This window comes from Sturnira hondurensis, unplaced genomic scaffold, assembly GCF_014824575.4.
Source record: "Sturnira hondurensis isolate 20B ecotype Veracruz unplaced genomic scaffold, ASM1482457v3 Scaffold0018525, whole genome shotgun sequence".
Lineage (NCBI taxonomy): Eukaryota > Metazoa > Chordata > Mammalia > Chiroptera > Phyllostomidae > Sturnira > Sturnira hondurensis.
Window position 1 is genome coordinate 60,806 of NW_028091156.1, and position 21,334 is coordinate 82,139.

Here is a 21,334-nt window from a genome sequence, read left to right on the forward strand (position 1 = left end):
ATTTATGGGAAGGAGAAATAGGCCCCCCCAAGACAGAGCCTCAGGACCTCCACAATGGCCAATTTTTTTCCCATTCATTTAATACTTAGTTTCCTGTACTCACTCTAAGTTTTTGTCATTTAGCCTGGAAGGCTAGGGACTGGCTCTGACAACATTCTCCTGTTCCCTCAGCAGGGCCTGTTTTGGTGGAGGAGCACGGAGAAGAAACTGGTGCTATGGACACTATGTGGGTTCTCAAAACGGAACAGGGATGTCTATGCAGCGGGCGCCGGGGGAGGCAATGACTACTGGGGGAATCATTACCTTTACTCCAGGCAGTCAACAGCACTTTCATCATGGAAGCTTGGATGTGAAACTTTACAGATCTTTATAAATAACAGGCATTTGTATTAATACTATAAGAAGTAAAATTTGGATACAATGCATAAAATAAGATTATCTACTGACAAACACACAGCATAAAAATATACCCCAAAATGCTGCAATCCCATCACCTGGGGTTTGGGGGAAGGATCTCCCGCTGCCATTGAACTACAACCAGCACAGAAAAACAAAGATGTGACATTTGTGCCTGGTCATCTGTTTAAAGACATTCACTTTAAACCATACCCAACTTCTTCCAAGTTAAGGTGCTAACGTGTATCTGGTATATCTTCTTTAGACCCAGCCATACAATGTGGTTGGGGGGAAATGAGGGCATTCAGTACTTATCATACTGAACATTGTTAAGTATCACACTAACATCGTTAGCATGTGTCATGTGATACTCTTGTGACTCACTTGCTTTTGATTCTCTTTGGGTTCCAAGATGCTATTTCTCTTATTCCTGTTTGATCTTTTTCAGGCTCCTTTGTTTTCACTCTTATTCCTTTGTCCATCCGTGTTGGCGCTGCTAAGAACTTCACACTTTCTCTCCTTTCACACTATACATTCTTTCTAGGTGAACTCATCTACTAATCTGCTTTCAGCTACTCTCTATGAATTCCCAAATTAGTATTTTAGCCCAAACCTCTTGCCTAAGATCCAGACATTTCTATTCAGCTGACTGTTGGACAAGTCAGCAGCTTTTTAATCGCCTTCTCTGCTCCTGGCCTTTCCCATTTTCAATGAATTCTTCACACTTCTGACAGTGATTACATTGTCGCTGCCCTACTTAAAAGTTTTCAGTGACTCCCCACTGCCTTCGGCATTTAAAAAAACTAGAGTCCTTACTATAATGCCCAAGAGCCTTCAAAGTCCAGTCCAGTCTCATCTCTAAAAGTAACAGCGGTTCTCCAAACACGTCCTCCAGCCTCTCATGTTTTGGAACACATAGCGACATATAAAAACCCTTCACGGCCATGCCTGTTATGGGATTAATCCCACCTGTTTCAAAATGAGCTCAGTTGGCAGTGAAGTTCCATTTTTATTGAGAACATATAAAATGCCAGGCACAAGCAGCCTTGGTGTTCCTGCGGTCATGGACTTGATGTTCCCGTGTGTGTGTGTGTGTGTGTGTGTGTGAGAGAGAGAGAGAGAGAGAGAGACAGACAGACAGAGACAGATGAGGGAGCGAGGAGGTGAATAAATAAATAGGAAACTTTTAAGTAGTGATAAAGCTTATGATTAAAACAAAACAAGCTGACTTCACAGTAACTAGGAAGGTTTCTGTAACTGCACAACTCAGGACTTCTCTTTAGGAGGAAGGGACGTTTAACCTGAGACTCCCTCTGGGAAGCTGCTGCTGCCCTTCCTCCAACAGCGTATGTCTAACAGAGCATTCATCACGCTGTTTTTAGTTTGGGTTTTTACTTGTGCAGTTCCATCTCTCTACATACTCATTTCTTGAAGGGAAGTACTCTGTCTTTTCAGAGTTGAAATTGAAAACTCTCCTAACATAAAGCCTCACACATAGTTGCTGTTGAATAAAGATGGAGAAATAAACAAACCAATTAAATAAACCAGCTTTCACATGATGGAAAGAAGAAGGAAGGAGGCCACAGAGAAGTTTTCAAGCACCAAACAATTAAATTCAGATGGACACAGTCAATGACCGCTATGTCCATCCCATATACCCCAAGTTCAAAGGCTGAAGGGAAATGGACAGCAGAGCTCGCCAGTCACTGGGTATGATGCCTGTATTTACTCCTCCCCAAGTTTTTCTTATTCCGGGATTCTGGCTATTCCTGGGTTTGTTTTCTCCACACCCATAGGTCTCCTCAACTTCCCCAGACAACGATTCGTGCTTCCCTGCTTCGGTTTCCCCAGAGCCTGACTTTAGCTGGCCTGAACTGGCCTTCTGGCTGTAACCGCAGCCAGTGGGACCTCAGCTTTTTCTTCAGTATTCACAAGCCAATGTAGGGACTCTTCTTTATCCCTACTCTTATGGCCTCAGCTTTGCTTTCCGATTTATACAAAGAATGACTATGAATTACCTGCTCAGTCACATAGTGCCACTACTCCCTTAAAATCTTGATTTTCTTGATCAACAGTCTGACCATATAACTTGTCACTGAAGCTGAGACTTTTTGAGAAGGAAAAGAAGATGCTTTGGATAACTTCCAGCAGTTTCCTAAAGGGTCTCGGCCACCGCAGCGACTTCCTTCTGGGCTCCCTGCTGTCCGGCCAGGCTGTTCCCTTGCACTGGAGCTTTTCCCGGGGGCTCAGACCTGGCCTTCTGAGTGCTGAAAGAACTTCCCAGGATTGTCAGTGCCTCGGGTAAAGATTCATATGTGGACACTTCTAGTAAGGGTGTTAACATTTACAGACCTCTTATTATAAGACAGGCATGGTGGCCCTGGATGGTGTAGCTCAGTGGATTGAGCGGCAGCCTGTGAACCAAAGGGTCACTGGTTCGATTCTCAGTCATGCCACATTCCTGGGTTATGGACCAGATCCCCAGTGAGGGGCATGCAGAAGGCAACCACACATTGATATTTCTCTCCCTCTCTTTCTTCTTCCCTTCCCCTCTCTCTAAAAATAAATAAATAAAATCTTTTAAAAAACAGGCATGGTGAAAAGCATTATATATTTTTATATGTATTTTTTTTTATAACCAAGGGAAAGTTCTTCCATTTGAGAGCAAAAAGTAACAGAGGTTTAAAAAGGTTCGTTTACTCAAGGGCATACATCTGATCCCACCCAGAACTCCCATTAAGTCCCACCCAGGTCTGTCCATCTGCAAGCGCTCATGTTCTAAAGTACTGTGGTATAATCCCTTGCTGAAGTATCTTTTAATAGAGAAAATACTGATCACTATAAATAATATATCCTTAAACCAATCACAGGCATGCATAAAATATTAATCTGAATTTAAAACTTCCTACCATTCTCTTTTTTTTCAAAACCCATTCTTACTTGGTCTATTTGACAGTATTTTAAATAGGAATACACTTGTTTTCCATAGAGGAAAACATGAATTTTAAAATAACTGGTGAAAAAATGTCATTTTCAATTCCCAAAGATGAAAATAATTCTAAATCCCAAGAGTCATTTTCTATGCTACCACTGTGTCCCTAGACTCCCTTTAACATAATTGTGAAACCCACTTGGTTAATCTGTTTCTTACTTGCCATACATCTCTTGTTAACAACTGTCACAAAACTGCTCACATAACCCCTATTTCCTAGACTAATGGGTCCCCAAAGTTTGGAGCTGCACCTCTCAACAGTAAAAAATGTGGAGCATGTGCTCAATAAATGCATGTTTAGGAATTATATACCTGCTTCAATGTAACTATAAGAACACACTCCAAAATGGAAATATAAACAATGAAATAAAAGAAAATGAGCCCTGGCTGGTGTAGCTCAGTGGATTGAGCACCGGCCTGCAAACCACACGATCGCGGTTCAATTCCCAGTCAGGGCACATGCCTGGGTTGCAGGCCAGTTCCCAGCAGGAGACGACAAGAGGCAACCATACATTGATATTTCTCTCCTTCCCTTCCCCTCTAGAGATAAATAAATAAAATCTTAAAAAAAAGGAAAAAAAGAAAATGTAAGTGCTGATAATTTGCACATGTCCCAAAGGGTCATCTGGTCCACTCCCTGACAGCCACTCTGTAAACTCATCATTCAAAGGAGTGCAACTCATGTTAATGTGCATGCGAATCCCAGATTCTGATCCAGTATGTGTAGGATGGGCCTGAGAGTCTGTGTTTCCAACAAGCTGTCAAGGGATGCTAATGTTGTTCAAACACCGAGTAACAAGAATGTAAGAGATAAAGGTTTATTTAGCCAAGACTTAAGTTGCTATTTTCCCAGGAGTAAAATAAACAGATGACTGTAAAGTCAACTTTCTATTACTATGAGTGAAACTGAGAAAAACGGCTTTTTAACCCACAGAACAATCATTACACAGATCATTACACATATTAACCAATAACAGAACAGATCTGAAATGTTAATGATAATCACGCCTGCGCATACACTCGCTAAACTCAGAGAATCAAAGACCAACTGACTAAATAAAATGGATTAAAACATACGCATTTTCATCTGCTTCCAACCTGCAAGTGTAGTAGGAAACTTGTGATGAACTATCATCAGCTAGCACTGATGTTTATATCAAGATTAACAGAATCAAAGACATCTGGGTTGTTTCGGTTTGTTTGGTTTTTTTTTTTTTTTTTTTTTTTTTTTTTGCTTTTCAGTTTCAAATAAATGCAAAGTGAGAGTGGCCAAGCAAAGAATACTGTTTTAAAATCCTATCTTGAATTCACACATTAATGGGTCCTGACAGTTTAAATGTACAGGACTGTACCTATGTTCAGCACGCGAGCGGAATCAAGTCAGAAGGGCTGCTGGCTTTACTGTGAGTCTCACAGTTCCCTACCAAATCCTGAAGTCCAACACTGCCGGCTCGCCAACAATTTCCACCGGCAAACACACCCCGCGCACAAAAACTAACATCATACCCGATTTTCAGTTATTTACCTTGTCAATCATCTTTCTTGCTTCCACTTCCTCACTGTTGGGATTCTCTAACTCAATGGTATAAGTACCCTTGTCACTTTGGTCATCATCATTATCCTTTTCAGAAGTAGCAGAAGTGGCTTGATTTTTTAACATTTTATCCATCTCCTGGCTCGGTCTGTGCCCGAGACTCCCTGAACTTCTTAACAATGCAGTTTGTAGGAAGGGGATTGACACCGCTGGCTCCTCTGATTTCTGTTTTAACAATTTCCCATGTGGGACACCATGCCCCCCTCTGTGATGCGCAGAGCTAGTCTGTAAAGACAAAGAAACCACTTTGGCGTCTGCTGTTGGAGACTGGGGTTTTTCAAGTTTTGTATGCAGTGTTGAGAAAGTAGTGTCCTCACATAGGATTCCCGCACTCTGAGAAAAGGAACGTGACCTCCTTTTTCTGGGATTGTCTTCCTCAAAGAATGCAACCATAAAAGCAGTTTGACTTACAACAGCTTGGTCTTGATACTTGTCGGGAGCCTGGCCCTTCGGCAGCTTTTTCTGCTCTGAGTGGTGGCGCCGGAAGTGTTCTTCCAGAGTCGCGCGTTTGCTGCAGCGCCGGTGAGCCCCGGCATTTTCGGAATCGCTCTGTGTACCATCATCATGCTTATTTCCTGGACACGAAAAGGAAACCGCATGATAGAGAAGGAAAAACTCCCATGTAGAAACTGAGAAGCATACTCAAGAGTGTCATTTGTTCTGCCCCGTCCCCTTTTCAACCCACAGTCATATGTTCTCTCCGGTAACAGGCTCTGCAAACTTCCCTCCAAGGCAGTGCTTACATTCAGATTGTACCCCCGACAATGAGCTCCTTTATGAACAACTTAATAGGACTGTCTGTCTTTTTCTAAATTTTAACTTTATAGTGATACATCAATGCCTTAAAAAGATAAGCAATGCTCTATAATCTATGATAGTCTGTATTTACAACATTAATAAGTATTAATCCTACTTTCAAAACGTATACCTTATTTAAGCAATCAAAAATGTGTCTAGCATTACAGAGGAAGAGATGGGAAAAGGATGATCCCACCGAAATGCTTATCGTCACACAGGGAAAGACAGTACAAATGCCATAAAGATTCGATCCATCTTACTTTTGATGATATACACTACATCCATAAGTACAGCATCTTTATAGTTGCTGCCAATTAGTACACAATTGTTTACAGCTGTGTTTCTAACTATGCAAACTTTTGAATATTTGCACTTGAGCTCAAAACTGTGGTGTCCTCTAAGAGTTAAAGAAAGCATGCTAAAATGTCTTGTCTATAAAATCCTATATAAATCTAAGCATCTACTGGGCAAATGGCGTGGTGTTAGCTATAACTATAGAAAAATCTACTTGTCTTTACCATAAAGCAAACAGAATCAACTTAAAATATATTTGAATTTTGAAACATCAGCTTTCTAACAGAGGTTTTTGCTACCCTTCATAGTTGTATTAGGAATTAAATGTAAAATTTTATGAAAATTACCTGATTTTCCCCTGATTGGGAATTCTCATTACGTAAATAATAAGAACATTAGGATAGTTAAAGAATCACCACATTGCTATAACATAAACTCTTTGGAAAGTCTAGAGTCATGCTCTGCATGTTTACAGACCGAAGCACAGAGGAGGTCTTAGAGGCTGGCTTCCTCAGGGCCAAGCTATGAACGAACGGAGTCAGCCAGGTACATCCCAGAGCTTCCCGGACCAAATCTGACTTTTACACGCTCCTGGGCTACAGGTTCAAATCTGAATACTCGCTAAATAATGTGGCATCGGAGACAACCATCAGAACGAAAGACCTGGAGGGACAACATACACGTGTCCTAGGAAATGGCTGAGTTTTAATGTTCATGGGCTTGTCCTGTAAGTTGAGGGGTTCCCAACTGGTGCCAATGACTCATCACAAGAGAACTGGCTGAGAAGCCTCAGAAGAGAGAATGGCGAGGCACGCACAACAGGGCGAAGTTTTGGAAAACGGGCAAGGGGCACAAAGGGCATTAGGACCAAAATGTGGGGTTTAGGGGAGCACTCTCAGCACAGTGATGGTGAATAACATTATAAAACTGCAGCTCCGACAACAAATCTGAAGCTGTCTTTAAATGAGCAACTATTCAAAAATGCAATCTGAAAAGATAAAAACCATTTGTTTAATTAACAGACTCCCTGCCTCAAGTAATTAAGCCAAGAATTAGGAATAGCACAGGGAATGCAAAACCAAACAAAACCACCAATTCAAACACAAAACTCATTAAAAACGTGGCCTTTTACAACCCATTTCATTGTTGTGTTGGAGATACTGAAAAGAAATCCACTTTGTAAGAGCTGGATATTACTAAACTCCAATATTTCCTGCATAAGAGACGCAAATAACCCACATTACACATACATAACATGGAAACACCATTTTTACAGAATTTAGTTCTCATACCAATGTATAAAATTGGGCACTTGATGTCAGGCACTTTTAGTATCTTTCCTTTAAGCTACAGTTTAAAAATTCTATTTTAATTTGTAAAGTAGCCATTTTCTTCTCTGGAAAATGTATTATTTCTGCTTGCATTTCTCAATGGCACACAAGGTGAGACATCTGATCAGAACTGTAATTTCTGCTTTCACGCAACGAAACAATCCCTGGGAAGCCCGCCTCACCAAGCTTCCTTCTGTTTTGCTGCTGAACCATGCCCAAATAGGCTGCAGTTCTTTAAGTAATTCTGGGGGTAGGTTAACTGTACTACATCAGTAGCTGTGGCCAAAAGAAGCTGCAACCCCCTAAAGGGTAAAAGCATATGGTCTTTAGGACGTTATTTTCTTCACTGTCCCAAAGCACGTGCACTTTACTCCTGCAGGCGCAAAGTTTTTTGTTTTGTCTTGCCTACTTTCAAGTTTCTGGGAAAACATCAAATGTCCTTTGTAAATATATCTGGAGTAATATAATGGATATATTTTGGAGCAAACTGAGTTATATTCACAAAGACATTTTTAGGTGGCTAATAAAATGGCATGAAGGTATACTCCAAAGAAAGGTTCCAAGCAATGGCAACATTAAGCATGTCTACTCTTAATCAACTTTGAAGAATGACAGTGATTTGATTGCACAATTTCTGATAAGGCTTTCAAATATACAGGGTCCAGCACAAATAACACCCCCTTTGTGTTACAAAGGTTTTTATTACAAAATCATAAGCATGTGATTCTGTGATACAACAGTATCACGTTCTAGCACACCATACAACATTTTAGGAGAAATGTTCCATCTGGTGTCCATCTCATGCGAGACATTCCTGTACCCTACCAACCACACTCAAGCAAGCCTTACCTCGGCTGGACCCTCTATGACCAGTAATGTATAGCTGGAGTGTGAACATGGGCGTTAATGCCTCCACTTGGAATTAGGCTTGTTCACGAGCACAGAATGTCACAAAATGATGACTTAAAAATAACAACGTATACAGAAAATAGTGTAATGACTGAAAGACAGTTACAATAAAAGATATTTTTAAATGGTAGCTTTTAAAAGGATCTTTCAGCTCACTTTTTATACATTTATTGAGTGGTTTCAAAAAGACAATATAACTTCTAAATTTTCAAGGTTTTGCTACCTTGTATATTATACTAGAATGTCAGTATTATTTATGCAATTCATAAAACTGGTTGGTTTACCTTTGGGCAGCTTCTATTTGTAAGCTTTAACCTATACATATGTGTGTAGGTCTCAACTCTGTATTTAATGCTACTTAGTAGCAGTAAAAGATAACAATCAAAGCACATATGGAAGGCAATTGCTTATGATTATAATCAAATATTGCAAAAGGCCTCAACAAAGATTAAGGTAAAATCTCACCATCTCACTATCCTGAAATACCTTCAAAGCAAATCTGAAATAGGTACTTTTTCATTACTTGATCAGGTTCCCAGGGCATAAAGTATGAATTAAGCAAGAGTCAGTCTTGTCATAGAATATTTACTCTAATCACTGAGTATCTATCACATAGCCAAGTCTCAGGTGAGGTGTTAGGAACACGAGGTAAGTATTGCCTGGCCTCAGTGAGCACTACTGTAAATGCTCATTAACTCCTTGTATATAACAGAATAATCAGGTTAACATGCAATCATTTCCCTTATAGATAGCCTGCTAAATAAAATATAGAGTAACACAAAACTGTATTCGGCAATTCTAAAGTAAATTTAGTTAGCGAAACCAGTGGGAAAAATTTAATTGATGCACAGATACAAAGAAACTAGAAACTTTGCAAGTTTCGGCTATGTGTTACATTAGTAAAGCATATACAAAAACTATTTCACAATAAATAATTCAATTGTGATATTCATAAAATTCTGACTACTGAAAAAAACTTGATTCAATTAATTCCCAGGAAGTTATCTCTACACCAAAATTTCTTGTTTCATGAGTGACCTCTGAGAACAGTTTGAAACATTCTGCCAACAATGTGGCTGTATTATCAAAGAACTTCTGACCTATTATCAAATGGCTTAAATTTTTTAAAATTTAGATACTGACATTTTACTGGAAGAATCACAATCAAGAAGAATAGAATTGAAAGCTTTTCCTTAGTCAAGAAAATGATGAGAATTGTCTTCTAGGGAACTCTACTGGTGAAGTGGATAAAACTTTGATTTCCACAGGAAAAAGAGATATATTTAATGGCATAAATCTACATTTACAAAACCAATCTGGTTTTGGCAAGAAAATGAAGGCTAACTATTTTGAATGAGTAAGTTAGACAGGGGCAGTATGGCGTGCTTTGGAGCTTTAAAAGAAAACATACACCTTTGAAAGAGCAGTTCTCTGTCACATATTTACTTATGTAATAGTAGTTTGGAAACTACGAAGACTGAATTTGCTTTATCATAATACAGGAAGTTCTGAAATGATCAATTCACTTTACCTTTCAACCTTTTCAAGTAAACTGGAACATCACTCTTAATACTCTTGGAATCCTCTTCCGCTCTTTCCCAGACCATCTGCGGAGGGTTGTTCTGGGCCAGCCAATCCGCTACTTTGTTTTCTGGTGCCATCATTCCGGTCTGAATCCCCGGCAGGTCTTGAGTTCCAGGAGAAGACTTCTTGGACTTGTGGCGCTGCTCAGAAGTAAATTTTGTCACGTGGTCTCTAATAGTCACCTTGCCTGGGGTACTGTCATCAAATTCAATGGTAAAGGAAGCATGCCCTGCACCTGTCGTATGGGAACTCGTTGTGTCTTTTGTTGGGATTTCATGAATGGTGCTTTCAGTTAATTGTGATGGTTGCTGAAACTCTTTTGTAGGGATTTCAAAATAACTTGGTTCCCTACACAAAGGAAAAAGTACTTCTTCATTTGCAGCTGCAGATTGTTCCTCAACTTGCTTGGCATCTAAACTGCACCCTAATGAGAAAAATAAGAGAAAATTCAAAATACTTGGGAGCTTCTAGCATTTGAGGGAGTACAGTAACGGCCATTTGTATTTCAAGAGAACCAGAAGTCAGATCACAGTCTGGATGAAAAACAATGGCAAATGTCGCAAAGAGGAAATCATTTCGGTTGTAAACATGGCACTCAGTTACCAGCAGGAGGTGCCACATAAGCAGTAGCAGTGGTAAAGGACAGCAAAGCAGGTAAGAGATGGATCTGGAATGGCTAGGGCCATGCTTTTCCCAACTTGGATCTAGAAATCATTGAGATGCAAAAGAACTGAAATCATATGTAGATGAAGATGCATGTTCAATGTATGTATTATATATCTCAAGTGACAGGAGAAAACATTAATGTCCCTATCAAGTAAGGAGAATGAGCCAAAACATCTGTGAACACGAGCCTCGCTCCCAAGGAGAACGCGTGTTCACGTGAGGAAACAGATGTGAAGTCAGTACGTAAGCAATGTGCCAGAAGTAATGATTCCACTTCCCATTCTTTACCATTACATCCAGAACCATTACTTTCAGAATGACCAAATAACATACTGATGTGTGACTCTTGCAGGAAGATACATTTTATAAAGAATGAAAGAATGTTTAAGACAAAACATGCGGTTTGCTTGCAGCATTGCAATCCAAGCAGCAGTGTGAAAAAAAGTAAGATAAAAGTAGAAATTCAGATGCCAGCCTTTAATTGCAGAAGAAAGTGTACACATTTCCATACAACAGAATATACACAAGTGTCAAAAGTCTGTGGAGCAAAGCTGAGCTGTAAATCTCAGATCAACAACAAGAGTGGGCGGAAGAAGCAAGCAACTCTGGAACACTATCATTATTCTTTTGTTGCCCCAGAAACGAATATAAAGGTATAAAAAGAAACATACTTACACATAAAACATGTAACGGTACAGAAGTGAAAACAATAACTGAAATGTTTTAAGTATATAAAGTGCAAGTGCAAAACATATGTATATATACATACAAGATTAAACCGCCCTGTGTTTCAGGGAGGAAATGACCATGTCTATTACCAAGATGGTAAAGAGTGAGTTCAAGTGAAAACTATTTCCTGAAAGCTTGAAAACCATTCCTTTTAAAAATAAATTCCTATCAAAACCACTCAGAGGTCATTTATTAGGAAGAAAGAGCAATATAGGGATGCAGAGTTGTCTCCAAACTTTTTCTAACTGAGTGACGTATATTCTCTTTGAAACATCTTTTTGCATGTTCAATCCTGATGGGACTCTTCAGGGGCTGTAACTGACTTCTTGGCAGTGCTCTGAATGGGAAGCAATTGCAAGGCTGTTTGCATTTAGGTCACAGGAAAGCGGGAGAGCAACATGCTGTAATCAAATGTGCAGGTAGGGTAGGGGAGAGACGACATCAAGCTTCATCCCCCCCCCCCCCCAAAAAAAAGCAAACACAATCTACACAGAAGGTAAAAATATCTAATAAAAACAATTTCCAGTGTAAAAATGATCCTTTTCAAAATCGACTTAGTTTTTTCACCAATGAAAATGAAAATGAACAAAAATTATATCAAGAAGAACTCTACATTATCAAGGCCAATATTTTACATGCTATTTGAGAGGTTACACAAGAATCCTAATAATTTAAAGTTACATTTAAAATTTTTCTTTATTTGAAAGTTAATTGGTCTTTGTTGTGGTAATAAAATGTCCACTTGGACTTCAGTATTTACTCTGCAGGCCTGTCACTTAAAAATTCTGGAAGAGTAAAATGCATTAAGCACCCCCCTTATAGTAATAAACTCATTAATAAGTGTTACTTTTCACTTTTTCATACAGTGACTGATTTACTACGTACAATGTGCTGTACTTGATCAATCCCATACAGTTCAGTTGGTTTATAAACCGTACTGACAGCATATATACTCATCCATTCACTCATTTATTCACTGATTTACTCATCCTTCAAATACCACAAAATGCTAGGGACGGGAGGCAGCTTTCTACTAGCACACCTGGATACACCTATATAATGATGTGGAGGAATTACTCAGGAAAAAGCAGAAAAAGCTCGTCCAGGGACACATGATTAATCATCCACTTGCCACTCAGCATTCAAAGAAATATTCTCCTCCTTTGTGAATGAAAAGCTCCCAGTTAATACTAACAGACATTCAACAAGTTTTCACATCCTCACAGCAGAGACCAACGAGTGCCCACCACTGCGGTCCTTTTGAGGCAGTCCTGCTTCGAAACTGCCTTCTCTCCAAGGACTAGGAACCTCAGGCTTGTGCAAGTTAACACCTGCTTTGCCCAGAACCAGTCATCTCACACTGCAAGTAGCACAAGAGAGTGGGGCGGCAGCGTGTTAAGCTCTGATGGTAGTAACCAGGCAGCCTGGTTTAGTAAAAAGCAGGGACAAGCTTCAAATCAGACACATCCTGTCTCCACCAGCTTTTAATTCTCATTTCCCTCACTCTAAAATGCAGAAACGGTAATATCTAGCCATAAGATTGATGTGAATATTTAGTGAGGTGAGTATAAAATGAGATAATGTTAAGTTACCCAGAACAAAGCCTGGCACAAGCAGGCACACGACTAAATGTTTCTCTCTTGCCTTCCCCCGGATCTCTAACATAGCTGAGAATCCGAGAAACAAAAAACAGTAACTCCAAATTTAACTCTAAACAAACCAAGAGAGACATGACAATGCCTATTCTTTCCTATTTATGAACTTTACTAAAAAAGAAGTCCCTCCTGAGAGCCTTTTTACTACTTACTCAGATGACATGTGGCAAACATGGAGCGTGGAGAAGTGAGGTCAAGGTCAGACATATTATGTAGGAGTAAGCGTTAGGTTATAGGGAGAAGTCTACAGCAATCAAGAGCAGAGGCATGGCTCAAAGACCTACCAGTCTAGAACTACTCCCCGTACAAGGCTACATACGGCCCTTCAAACTCCTACAAGGATATCACTGTAACGTATCACAGTTCAATCCTCATCACTCAAAATTCGTAATGATTCCAAGTCATAAAGTGACAATTTCAATTACATTCAGCCTTCTCAGCTTGAAAAGGCAGAGATATGGGTAATTCATTTAATAGAAATGCAGAAAATGGTTCAACTTTGTAAAAAAAATTGTGAGTTATAAAGCTATAAAGTTACGTTCAGTCATCTGGAAAACTCATTACGGAAAGGAATTATTTCTCTGAAGATAAGAAAAACAGGTAAAGTGTGGGCCTACTATACTTGGGAAGTGTAGGCCTACGAGAAAAATTATTAGGGGTCTTCTAAATATAGAGAAATAAAACAGCTCTCCTCTCTTAGAACGACGGCAGAACACACTGGAATTTATGACTAGCATTCATTTCTTTTCAAAATCTATTTTATTTATGCTAAATTAAACTAAATATACTAATGCTTCATTTATACTAATATTTTATACTAGTATAAAATTTAAACCAATACTGTTATATTTATACCAATACTGTTATTAATCTAAATTCTAGATATTTAAAGCTTTGTAATAACTGATTATGTTGGAATTAATTATGTTTACCTAAACCAGAGCAATTGGTGATAATATCCTTAACTTCTTAAGGTATTTTGTTAATAACCTTTACTTCTCAAAGTATTTTTTGATTATGTGACCTTTCAGGGAAACTTGTACTACATATAACCCAGAAAAAAATGTTCTCTTCATTCTTTTGTACTAATTAAGTAGAATATTACACTAATTCAAATGTCACAGACTCTAAGCATAAAGGCTTCTTCTATGTGAGATATCCATCCAACCTACTATGTACAAATACCTCAAATAACAAAGACTGGTAAACCACTCCTGCTTAAAAGGAGTTACAACCTGTAAATTTTCAAATAAACATTTCGTGAGACTAAAAATCTCACCGCTGTGTACTCCTTTTCACAATGCGTGCAATACTTAAGGCCTACCACTGTAACCCAAATTAATGTGTAAACCCAGTTAGCAGGCAGAAGAGCATACCTGCAGCTAAAATGAGGACTAATTTTTCTCAACAGAACTCAAAATATTCACAGAATTTCATGAGAACTTGATTGCTCTGATGCACAGATTTTCTTCCAGGGTTTTTCGGCTACTTTAGTTCAGTCTATAGAGATTCTGGATGTGTGGGGACCCTCAAAGGACATCAAAAATAACCAGGTCGTAGATACCCGATTATCTTTTCTGGAATGTTCACCTGCCATGATTAAGTACTGAGATTTTTACATTCTAAAAATTTGCAACCAAGAAGCAAATGCCTTTCTGTTTCACCAAAAGAGTATGTTTAGAGAAGAAATAATTAAACTAATTCTCTGTATTTCACAATTGGAAAGATTTCTTTTTTATGAAAACACCTTAATTTCAGAATGATGAAATGAAACGAACATTTAGTATATATTTTCAAATTGATCCCACTGTTACGGCTGGCATGATAAATTATCTCAGGTCAGTAAACTGTTTCCCTCACCCTACATTTAAAAAAAATACACATGATAAATCCGAAACAATATCCTTATTCCTCCATGGGATAGTCTCACATAAGAAAGCAAGCCAAGACTCATAATGCTCTTAATCAGCTGAATCCGAGTGAGCTTTAAGCTATTTAACACAGATGCAAATCACTTAATTCCTTCTCACTCAAAAATAATCCCAAGATTAGGAGACAGTTTCTGTCTTCTGGCAGAAATGATACTCAATGAGAGTCAGGATAAGCTAATGATCACTGAAGAATTTCGTTTCATTCACAAACTGAATGCTTCACAGTTTCAAATGACTTTATTATGCTGAGATACAATCAAGTTTTCAAGCCAATTTATTTTTGGAGTGTTTGTTTAAAACTCCCTTCTCTATGAAGTATATCTTTTTTGTAGTGTGTGTGTATATATAAGTATGTGTAATGGCTGCTAAAAGGTTAACTGCTTGGGGTTAAGAGCTGGACTCTGGAGTCAAGCTGCCCAGGTTCAAATCCCAGCTATACCCCTTGCCAGCTGGTAAGTAAATTCACATCATGCACCTCAGTTTCCTTACCTATAAAATGAGGAAAATAACACTACCTTTAGGTACGGCTTTGAGAATCAAATGACTAAACATATGTAGAGGACTTCAAAGGGTGTCTGGATAAGCAAGGACCACTGAAGTGTTAGCGGCTGTTAATCAATCACAGTTCTGTTTCCAGGAGAAAAATCACACATACACTTCATTCGAAAGTTGTTTTGTGCCCTGGCTGGTGTAGTTCAGTGGATTGAGCACAGGCCTGCGAACCACACAATCGCGGTTCGATTCCCAGTCATGGCACATGCCTGGGTGGCAGGCCAGTTCCCAGCAGGGGACTCACGAGAGGCAACCATACATTGATATTTCTCTCCTTCTCTCCTTCCCTTCCCCTCTAAAGGCAAATAAATAAAAATCTAAAAAAAAAGAAAGAAAGAAAGTTGTTTTGTGTGTGAGGGGGGAGGAGTGGATTTTTAATGGCGAGATAAAAATCATTATCATAATTATTTTCAGATTTTGGCAAGTTAGATTCCCTGTTTTCTTTTCAATTACCCACCTAATAATCAGTACATTTTCCCCCTTCTCTCTACTAGGTGGCTCTAGTGCACAGTGACAATATGTGATTTGTGAAATAAGGCACTTAAGTTTAGATAGGAAGGCATACACACAAAACACTGAATCAAACTATTACACATTAGCGATACATATATCCAGATATATTATTTAGATTAGTCGATCATCTGACATGTATGCATATATATCTGTGGGAGAAAAGTAGGCAGGAATTATAGTGTAATTTATGGGGGAAGGCATCGGTGGACAGTACTGAAAAAGAATTGGTAGCGGGACATAAATGATATCTCAGGAAAGCACAACAAAATTACACCTTTGATATAAAATCTATTTGGCAGGCAAATGGGGGCCACTGTAGTTGTGTATTTTTTATGAAAATAACAGCTAAAATATTTTATGCAAAATGAACTGCATGAGGGTGAAACTGGAAGTAGGAAGTGCAATTACGAATTAGTGTGGGGAAAAAGGCAACAAAGGTAGGTAATGTATTAGGTGAGGGGAAGGGAAGATAAGGAAGGTTTCCAATGAAGCAGACATTCCTGATTGCCTCCCAATACCCACTGAGCCTTGTTCGCTCTTACAGAACTCCAACATTCCTGGGTACCTACTCTTCCCTGACACATCTCATGCACCTCAGGGTGAAACTAACCACACATTCAGCTTCCCCGGGGCCCAGACTGGCTGGAGGGTAGTGTCATCACCCTTGCCAGGGACTGGTTCACAAATAAGCAGGTGACCTACACTGGGCCTGAGAGAGTACAATGAAACAAAAAGGTGTTGGAAACTTTTGGGAAAGTTCTTCTTCCAACTGCTGAGGGTCTTTGGAAAGCAACCTTTGCTATTTTTTCCACTGGCTGTGATCTAAGTGGCACAGAACCCTGACAGCTGCTGGCAGGCAGCCTATGTACATGAGGGGGGCTCCCCAGGATGCAGCCATGGTGGACAGAAGGGCTGAGAGACCAGGAGAGACTACCTAGCTAATGTCAATGTTGAGATGTTGCATTAACCACTGCTGAAGAGATTCAATTACGTAAGTCAGTAATGCCTTTCCTGTCTAGTCTTAGGAAGCATTTCTGTTATTTGCTCCTGAGGGTGTGCTCCTTAAGAGTGAGTACCTTTCTGAGCTTGAGAATGAAGAAAACTGCGCTCATCTTAGAAACAAAGAAGCTGTGATGGGAATTTATTTGCAAAGTTGATTAATTTCAGTTTAGGGCACTGTACAATCAAGTTGATAAAGCCAGCTTTCTGACATGTGTCGTGGAAAAATGAGAGCACATTTAAAGAACCAGTGGTCTTATTCTCCATCTAAACAGAAAGGTCTTATTCCTCTTGTAGAACTAGGGTCAAAGGTAGAAAATTGAGGGGTGTTCTGATGGAATCTACCCTTGACTCAGAGTCAGAGTTGGTTCTCCACACTGCTCCCTGGGGCCTGTGTTCCATTCCTCCAGTTCTGGGTTTTTATCTGCTGTTACCACAGACGCAGCCTGCTCCAACCTTTGTGTTTATGTCTTTGGTAAGTCCTCATGTGACCAACAACATACACTGCCACTTACTTCCTGAAAATCTTGCTTTCCTGGCTTATGGACACTTAGCTCTAATATTACTATACCAACTACTATACCCAGTGTCCATTAGCAGATAAAATAACTATGGTACATTTACACAATGCAATGGTACATGGCCATAAAAAAGAAAAAAACGTTACCCTTTGCAACAGTATGGAGAAACGTGGAGAACGTTGTGCTAAGTGAAATAAGCCAGTCAGAGAAAAACAAATAGCATATGATTATATCTATATGTACATTCTAATGAACAAACTGAACTAAATAAAGACAGACTCATAGATGGAGAGCAGGGTGACAGCTCTGGGGGGTGTGGGTTTAGGAGGTGGAGGGATCGAGCAAAAAAGAAAAAGGATTCATGGACATGGACACCCACATGGTGATTACAGTGGGGAGTGGGTGAGTGGAGGTGAAAGAGAGTATAAGGGAGATAAACGGGAATAGAAAAAGTACATTAAAAAATAAACTATTAAAAAAGTAAAATTAAAATACACTTATATCTTTGTGAATGTAATGAAAACACACCACCTTAGTTTCTATCTCCTAGTTTGGTCCAATGGAAACATTTTTAATAATTGTTTTAAAATACTTATTGTGTTTCCTGTTTTAACAATCTCATAAGTAAGCCGAAAAAATATTTTAAAGTTATTTACAAAGATACTGGGATTAATAATTTATGTGAGAATCAATCAGAATAAGTGCATTTAAAATAAAATGTCAATGCCATTAAAACATTCATGACTATTTTTTTAAATCAGATTAAAGAGTAGTAGATATCTCTTTTAAGGGTACACAGGTTTTTTGCTTCATAACAAATTCTTCCCCAAGTATTCCCTAATTTCATAATCTTAGATTTTTTTACCTGATGTTCCAGCTTCATGATTTTTTTCTTCTGGTTTGCCATTTGACTTGAAAGCTCTTTTTTCATCCACCTCACCATCCCCCCACCATGCGGGCTGCCCATATAATGGAGTGCCACGGGGCATGGCAGAAGTATCTGGAAAGAGGCAGGAAAAATGTGTCTAAAGCATATGAAACAGAAAAACTACATGCGTTTGCAGAGCACTAGAACTGCCTAGTTGATTTGTTAAAGGAAAAACAAAGGATAGTCTTAGATAGCTGGAAAGCACTTCAAAAACTCAGTGTTTGTGTACGACCTAACTCAGTGTCGGACACGACCAAATACATGAAATTTTGCACTTGCTGGTGTCAAAGTGATGAAACTGCTAAAAGCCCAGTAACTTTTGACGGCAGTAGAATCAGTTCTTTGATATATAGAAATGACTCATTAAAACTGAATATGAATATTAAAGTAAATTTTGGTATGAGCAACCATTTAAAAAAATGTTTAAAGCCCAAAGGCATTACAGAGGAACTAAATTTAAACTAGCTGTTAATAGGATTAATAGATTTACATTTGAACAAACTTGGTAATGTCTATCATTTTAAAAATTGTTTTTGTATGAATAAAATTATCTATATAAAGCTTTTTTTACTTTCTAGAACACGATAAATATGGTAATTATGATGACATAGCACCATGGCTATTTCGTACTAATTCATTTCAGTTATAATTCAGAAGAGAAAGCCAATAATCATGAATTAGTAAAAATACTCTAAGGAAAGCTACATTTAGTTCCCTTAAATATTAAAACATTAGCCCTGGCTGGTGTAGCTCAGTGGATTAAGCGCAGTGGGCCTGTGAACCAAAGGCCTCCAGTTCCATTCCCAGTCAGGGCACATGCCTGGGCTGTGAGCCAGGCCCCTAGGAGGGAGCGTGCAAGCGGCAACCACACATTGATGTTTCTCTCCCTTTCTTCTTCCCTTCCCCTCTCTCTAAAAATAAATAAAAATTTCAAAGAAGAAAACTTAAAAAAATTGAAAAATTAAACACACATACAAATGCCATATAATGTGTTTTATACAGCTTTGCGGTATAAAACACTGGGTGCACTAAAACCCACTCTGCAATTGTCATTATCATTAGTATAGTTATTTGGACATGGGCATGGCCAAGTTTTCGAGAACAAAGCCTGCCACTCCCTCACGAACAGGCGTAAAGATATTCCCCATGAGGTCACTGCACCTGCGGCTTTCTCCTCCGACTTCAGCGCCTCTGGAGCTTTGTGCTGTACTTCGGTTGCTGAATCTGCTACCTTTGAATCCACGCTTTTGGCACATGCAGATTTCGGCAATTCTGGTTCTGAAGATTTCTGGGACAACTGGAGCTGAATGGTAAACTTCTCATGCTATAAAATATTGAAGTGAAACATCCGTGAGTGAAATCAACCCTAGCAAACGGTAGGTTTATGAAAGACAAAAGGAAAACCTTTTTTACCTTTAGAGCCTCTTCAGGGACCCTCATCTCTCCTCGTACTACGGTGAAAAGATTTGTATGTGAACAGGGGTTAAGGAAGAATATAATTTCAAAATTGCAGTAGTATAATCAGGTCATCATAGCAGAATTATTATATTCCCCTAAGGGTTAAATGTTAAAACTATGCTCACAAATATAAAATTTTTCATTTTTAAATACCAAAGGAAATCTGGAAGTCTGGCAAGTAATTCTAAACTTAGGTAATAATGGCCTTCAAGCAAATCACTGGATCAATAATCAGAGCACAAAAGACATTTTCAGTTCAGTAATATGATTACAAAGAAGAAAAGGCACCTGGATCAAATTATATTGATAGGTAATTATAAAAATGTGAACGGAAGTAGCTCATGGGTGATTACCCATCAGTAAACCCTGAAGGAATTCGATGACTCACACTCCACCAGCACAGATAAAAATAAAGTCCATGTGGAAAATTAAAAAAAAAAAAAAAAGGCTGTAATTAGAGTGCTTACAGCAACCACCACCACCTCCTTACCCCGTGGAATTGCAATCAGGGTCAGATTACATTATCAAACAACTGATTCCATACAGATTAGAACCAAGTGCGGGATATAATGAATGCTTTCATCACTATGCCAGAAAAGAACAATGCCTCTGTATATTAAAAAGATCTCCCACTGAACAGTAGAGGTCACATTTCCCACCACTACTTAACCCTGCAATGAAAGGACTTTTATAACCATGTACTAAATTTGACTCTACCAATTCAGAGCACCCATGCCTTCAAGGGTAGAGAGCTGTAATTACCATGACCACTTGGGGAGGGAGGGAGACTTCTCATGTCTGAGGAGCAGTACACTTGTAGAACAGTATTTAACCTATATTTCTACTCATTAAACTAATAAAAACTCAGAATTTGGGGGCGGGGGTGGATTTTAAAGAGCTTTGAGGGAATATACTCTTCAATTCCATTAACCTGGCTTCCTATTCCATAGCTAAGGAACCTGAGGACTGGAAGGGCAGAACCCAAAGACAATAATCTGCTCACCTGATCCAAGTCTGGGGCTTCCCTATCACTTTACACTGCTTCCCAGGGCTGTGAAATATTACAAAGTTCCTTCTCTGTTATGAACATATGCTGGTATATATGCAAGTTTGTATTTTATTACTAAGTATATATTTAATGAAAAATAAAGGTTTACCCCCAAGAAACTCATTAACAGCTAGAGAAGATTTATAACATTCTTACGTTTTCAATGGAAAACAGAGCATGTTTTCAAAACTGAAAGCCATTTCTATTTTTTCAGGGGAAACACAAATGATTTTAGCCAGCCGTGAGGGTTCTCCGGTGCTGGCAGTCAACTCTTGGGCGACCCTGAAGACGATCCCTCAGGGCTAATATGGGGTGTCATCTTTGGACCAACACTCTTTAAGATCAGGGAACACTTGGGACTGACAGTTCGTACACTTTACCTACCAAAAAGGTTCCTGTGCATGGAACTTCCAAAGAAATCAAGCATCCTCTTGTT

General features: G+C 39.0%; 1 protein-coding gene across 9 annotated transcripts in view; it reads right to left on the reverse strand.

The window, feature by feature from the left end:
* The window catches only part of CEP170 (centrosomal protein 170), a 99,960-nt gene that overhangs the window by 37,745 nt on the left and 40,881 nt on the right, over positions 1 to 21,334 (reverse strand). For 5 of the 9 annotated variants that reach the window (XM_037069531.1, XM_037069530.1, XM_037069528.1 and 2 more), the window contains exons 5-10: positions 19,806 to 19,864; positions 19,554 to 19,716; positions 18,330 to 18,464; positions 9,846 to 10,322; positions 5,394 to 5,557; positions 4,914 to 5,207 (exon numbers count right to left, since the gene is read on the reverse strand). In XM_037069531.1, the coding sequence (XP_036925426.1) occupies positions 4,914 to 5,207; positions 5,394 to 5,557; positions 9,846 to 10,322; positions 18,330 to 18,464; positions 19,554 to 19,716; positions 19,806 to 19,864 (1,292 nt within the window). The remainder of the gene's footprint in view (positions 1 to 4,913; positions 5,208 to 5,393; positions 5,558 to 9,845; positions 10,323 to 18,329; positions 18,465 to 19,553; positions 19,717 to 19,805; positions 19,865 to 21,334) is intronic. The other 4 variants (XM_037069535.1, XM_037069534.1, XM_037069533.1 and 1 more) reach the window with 1 other exon arrangement.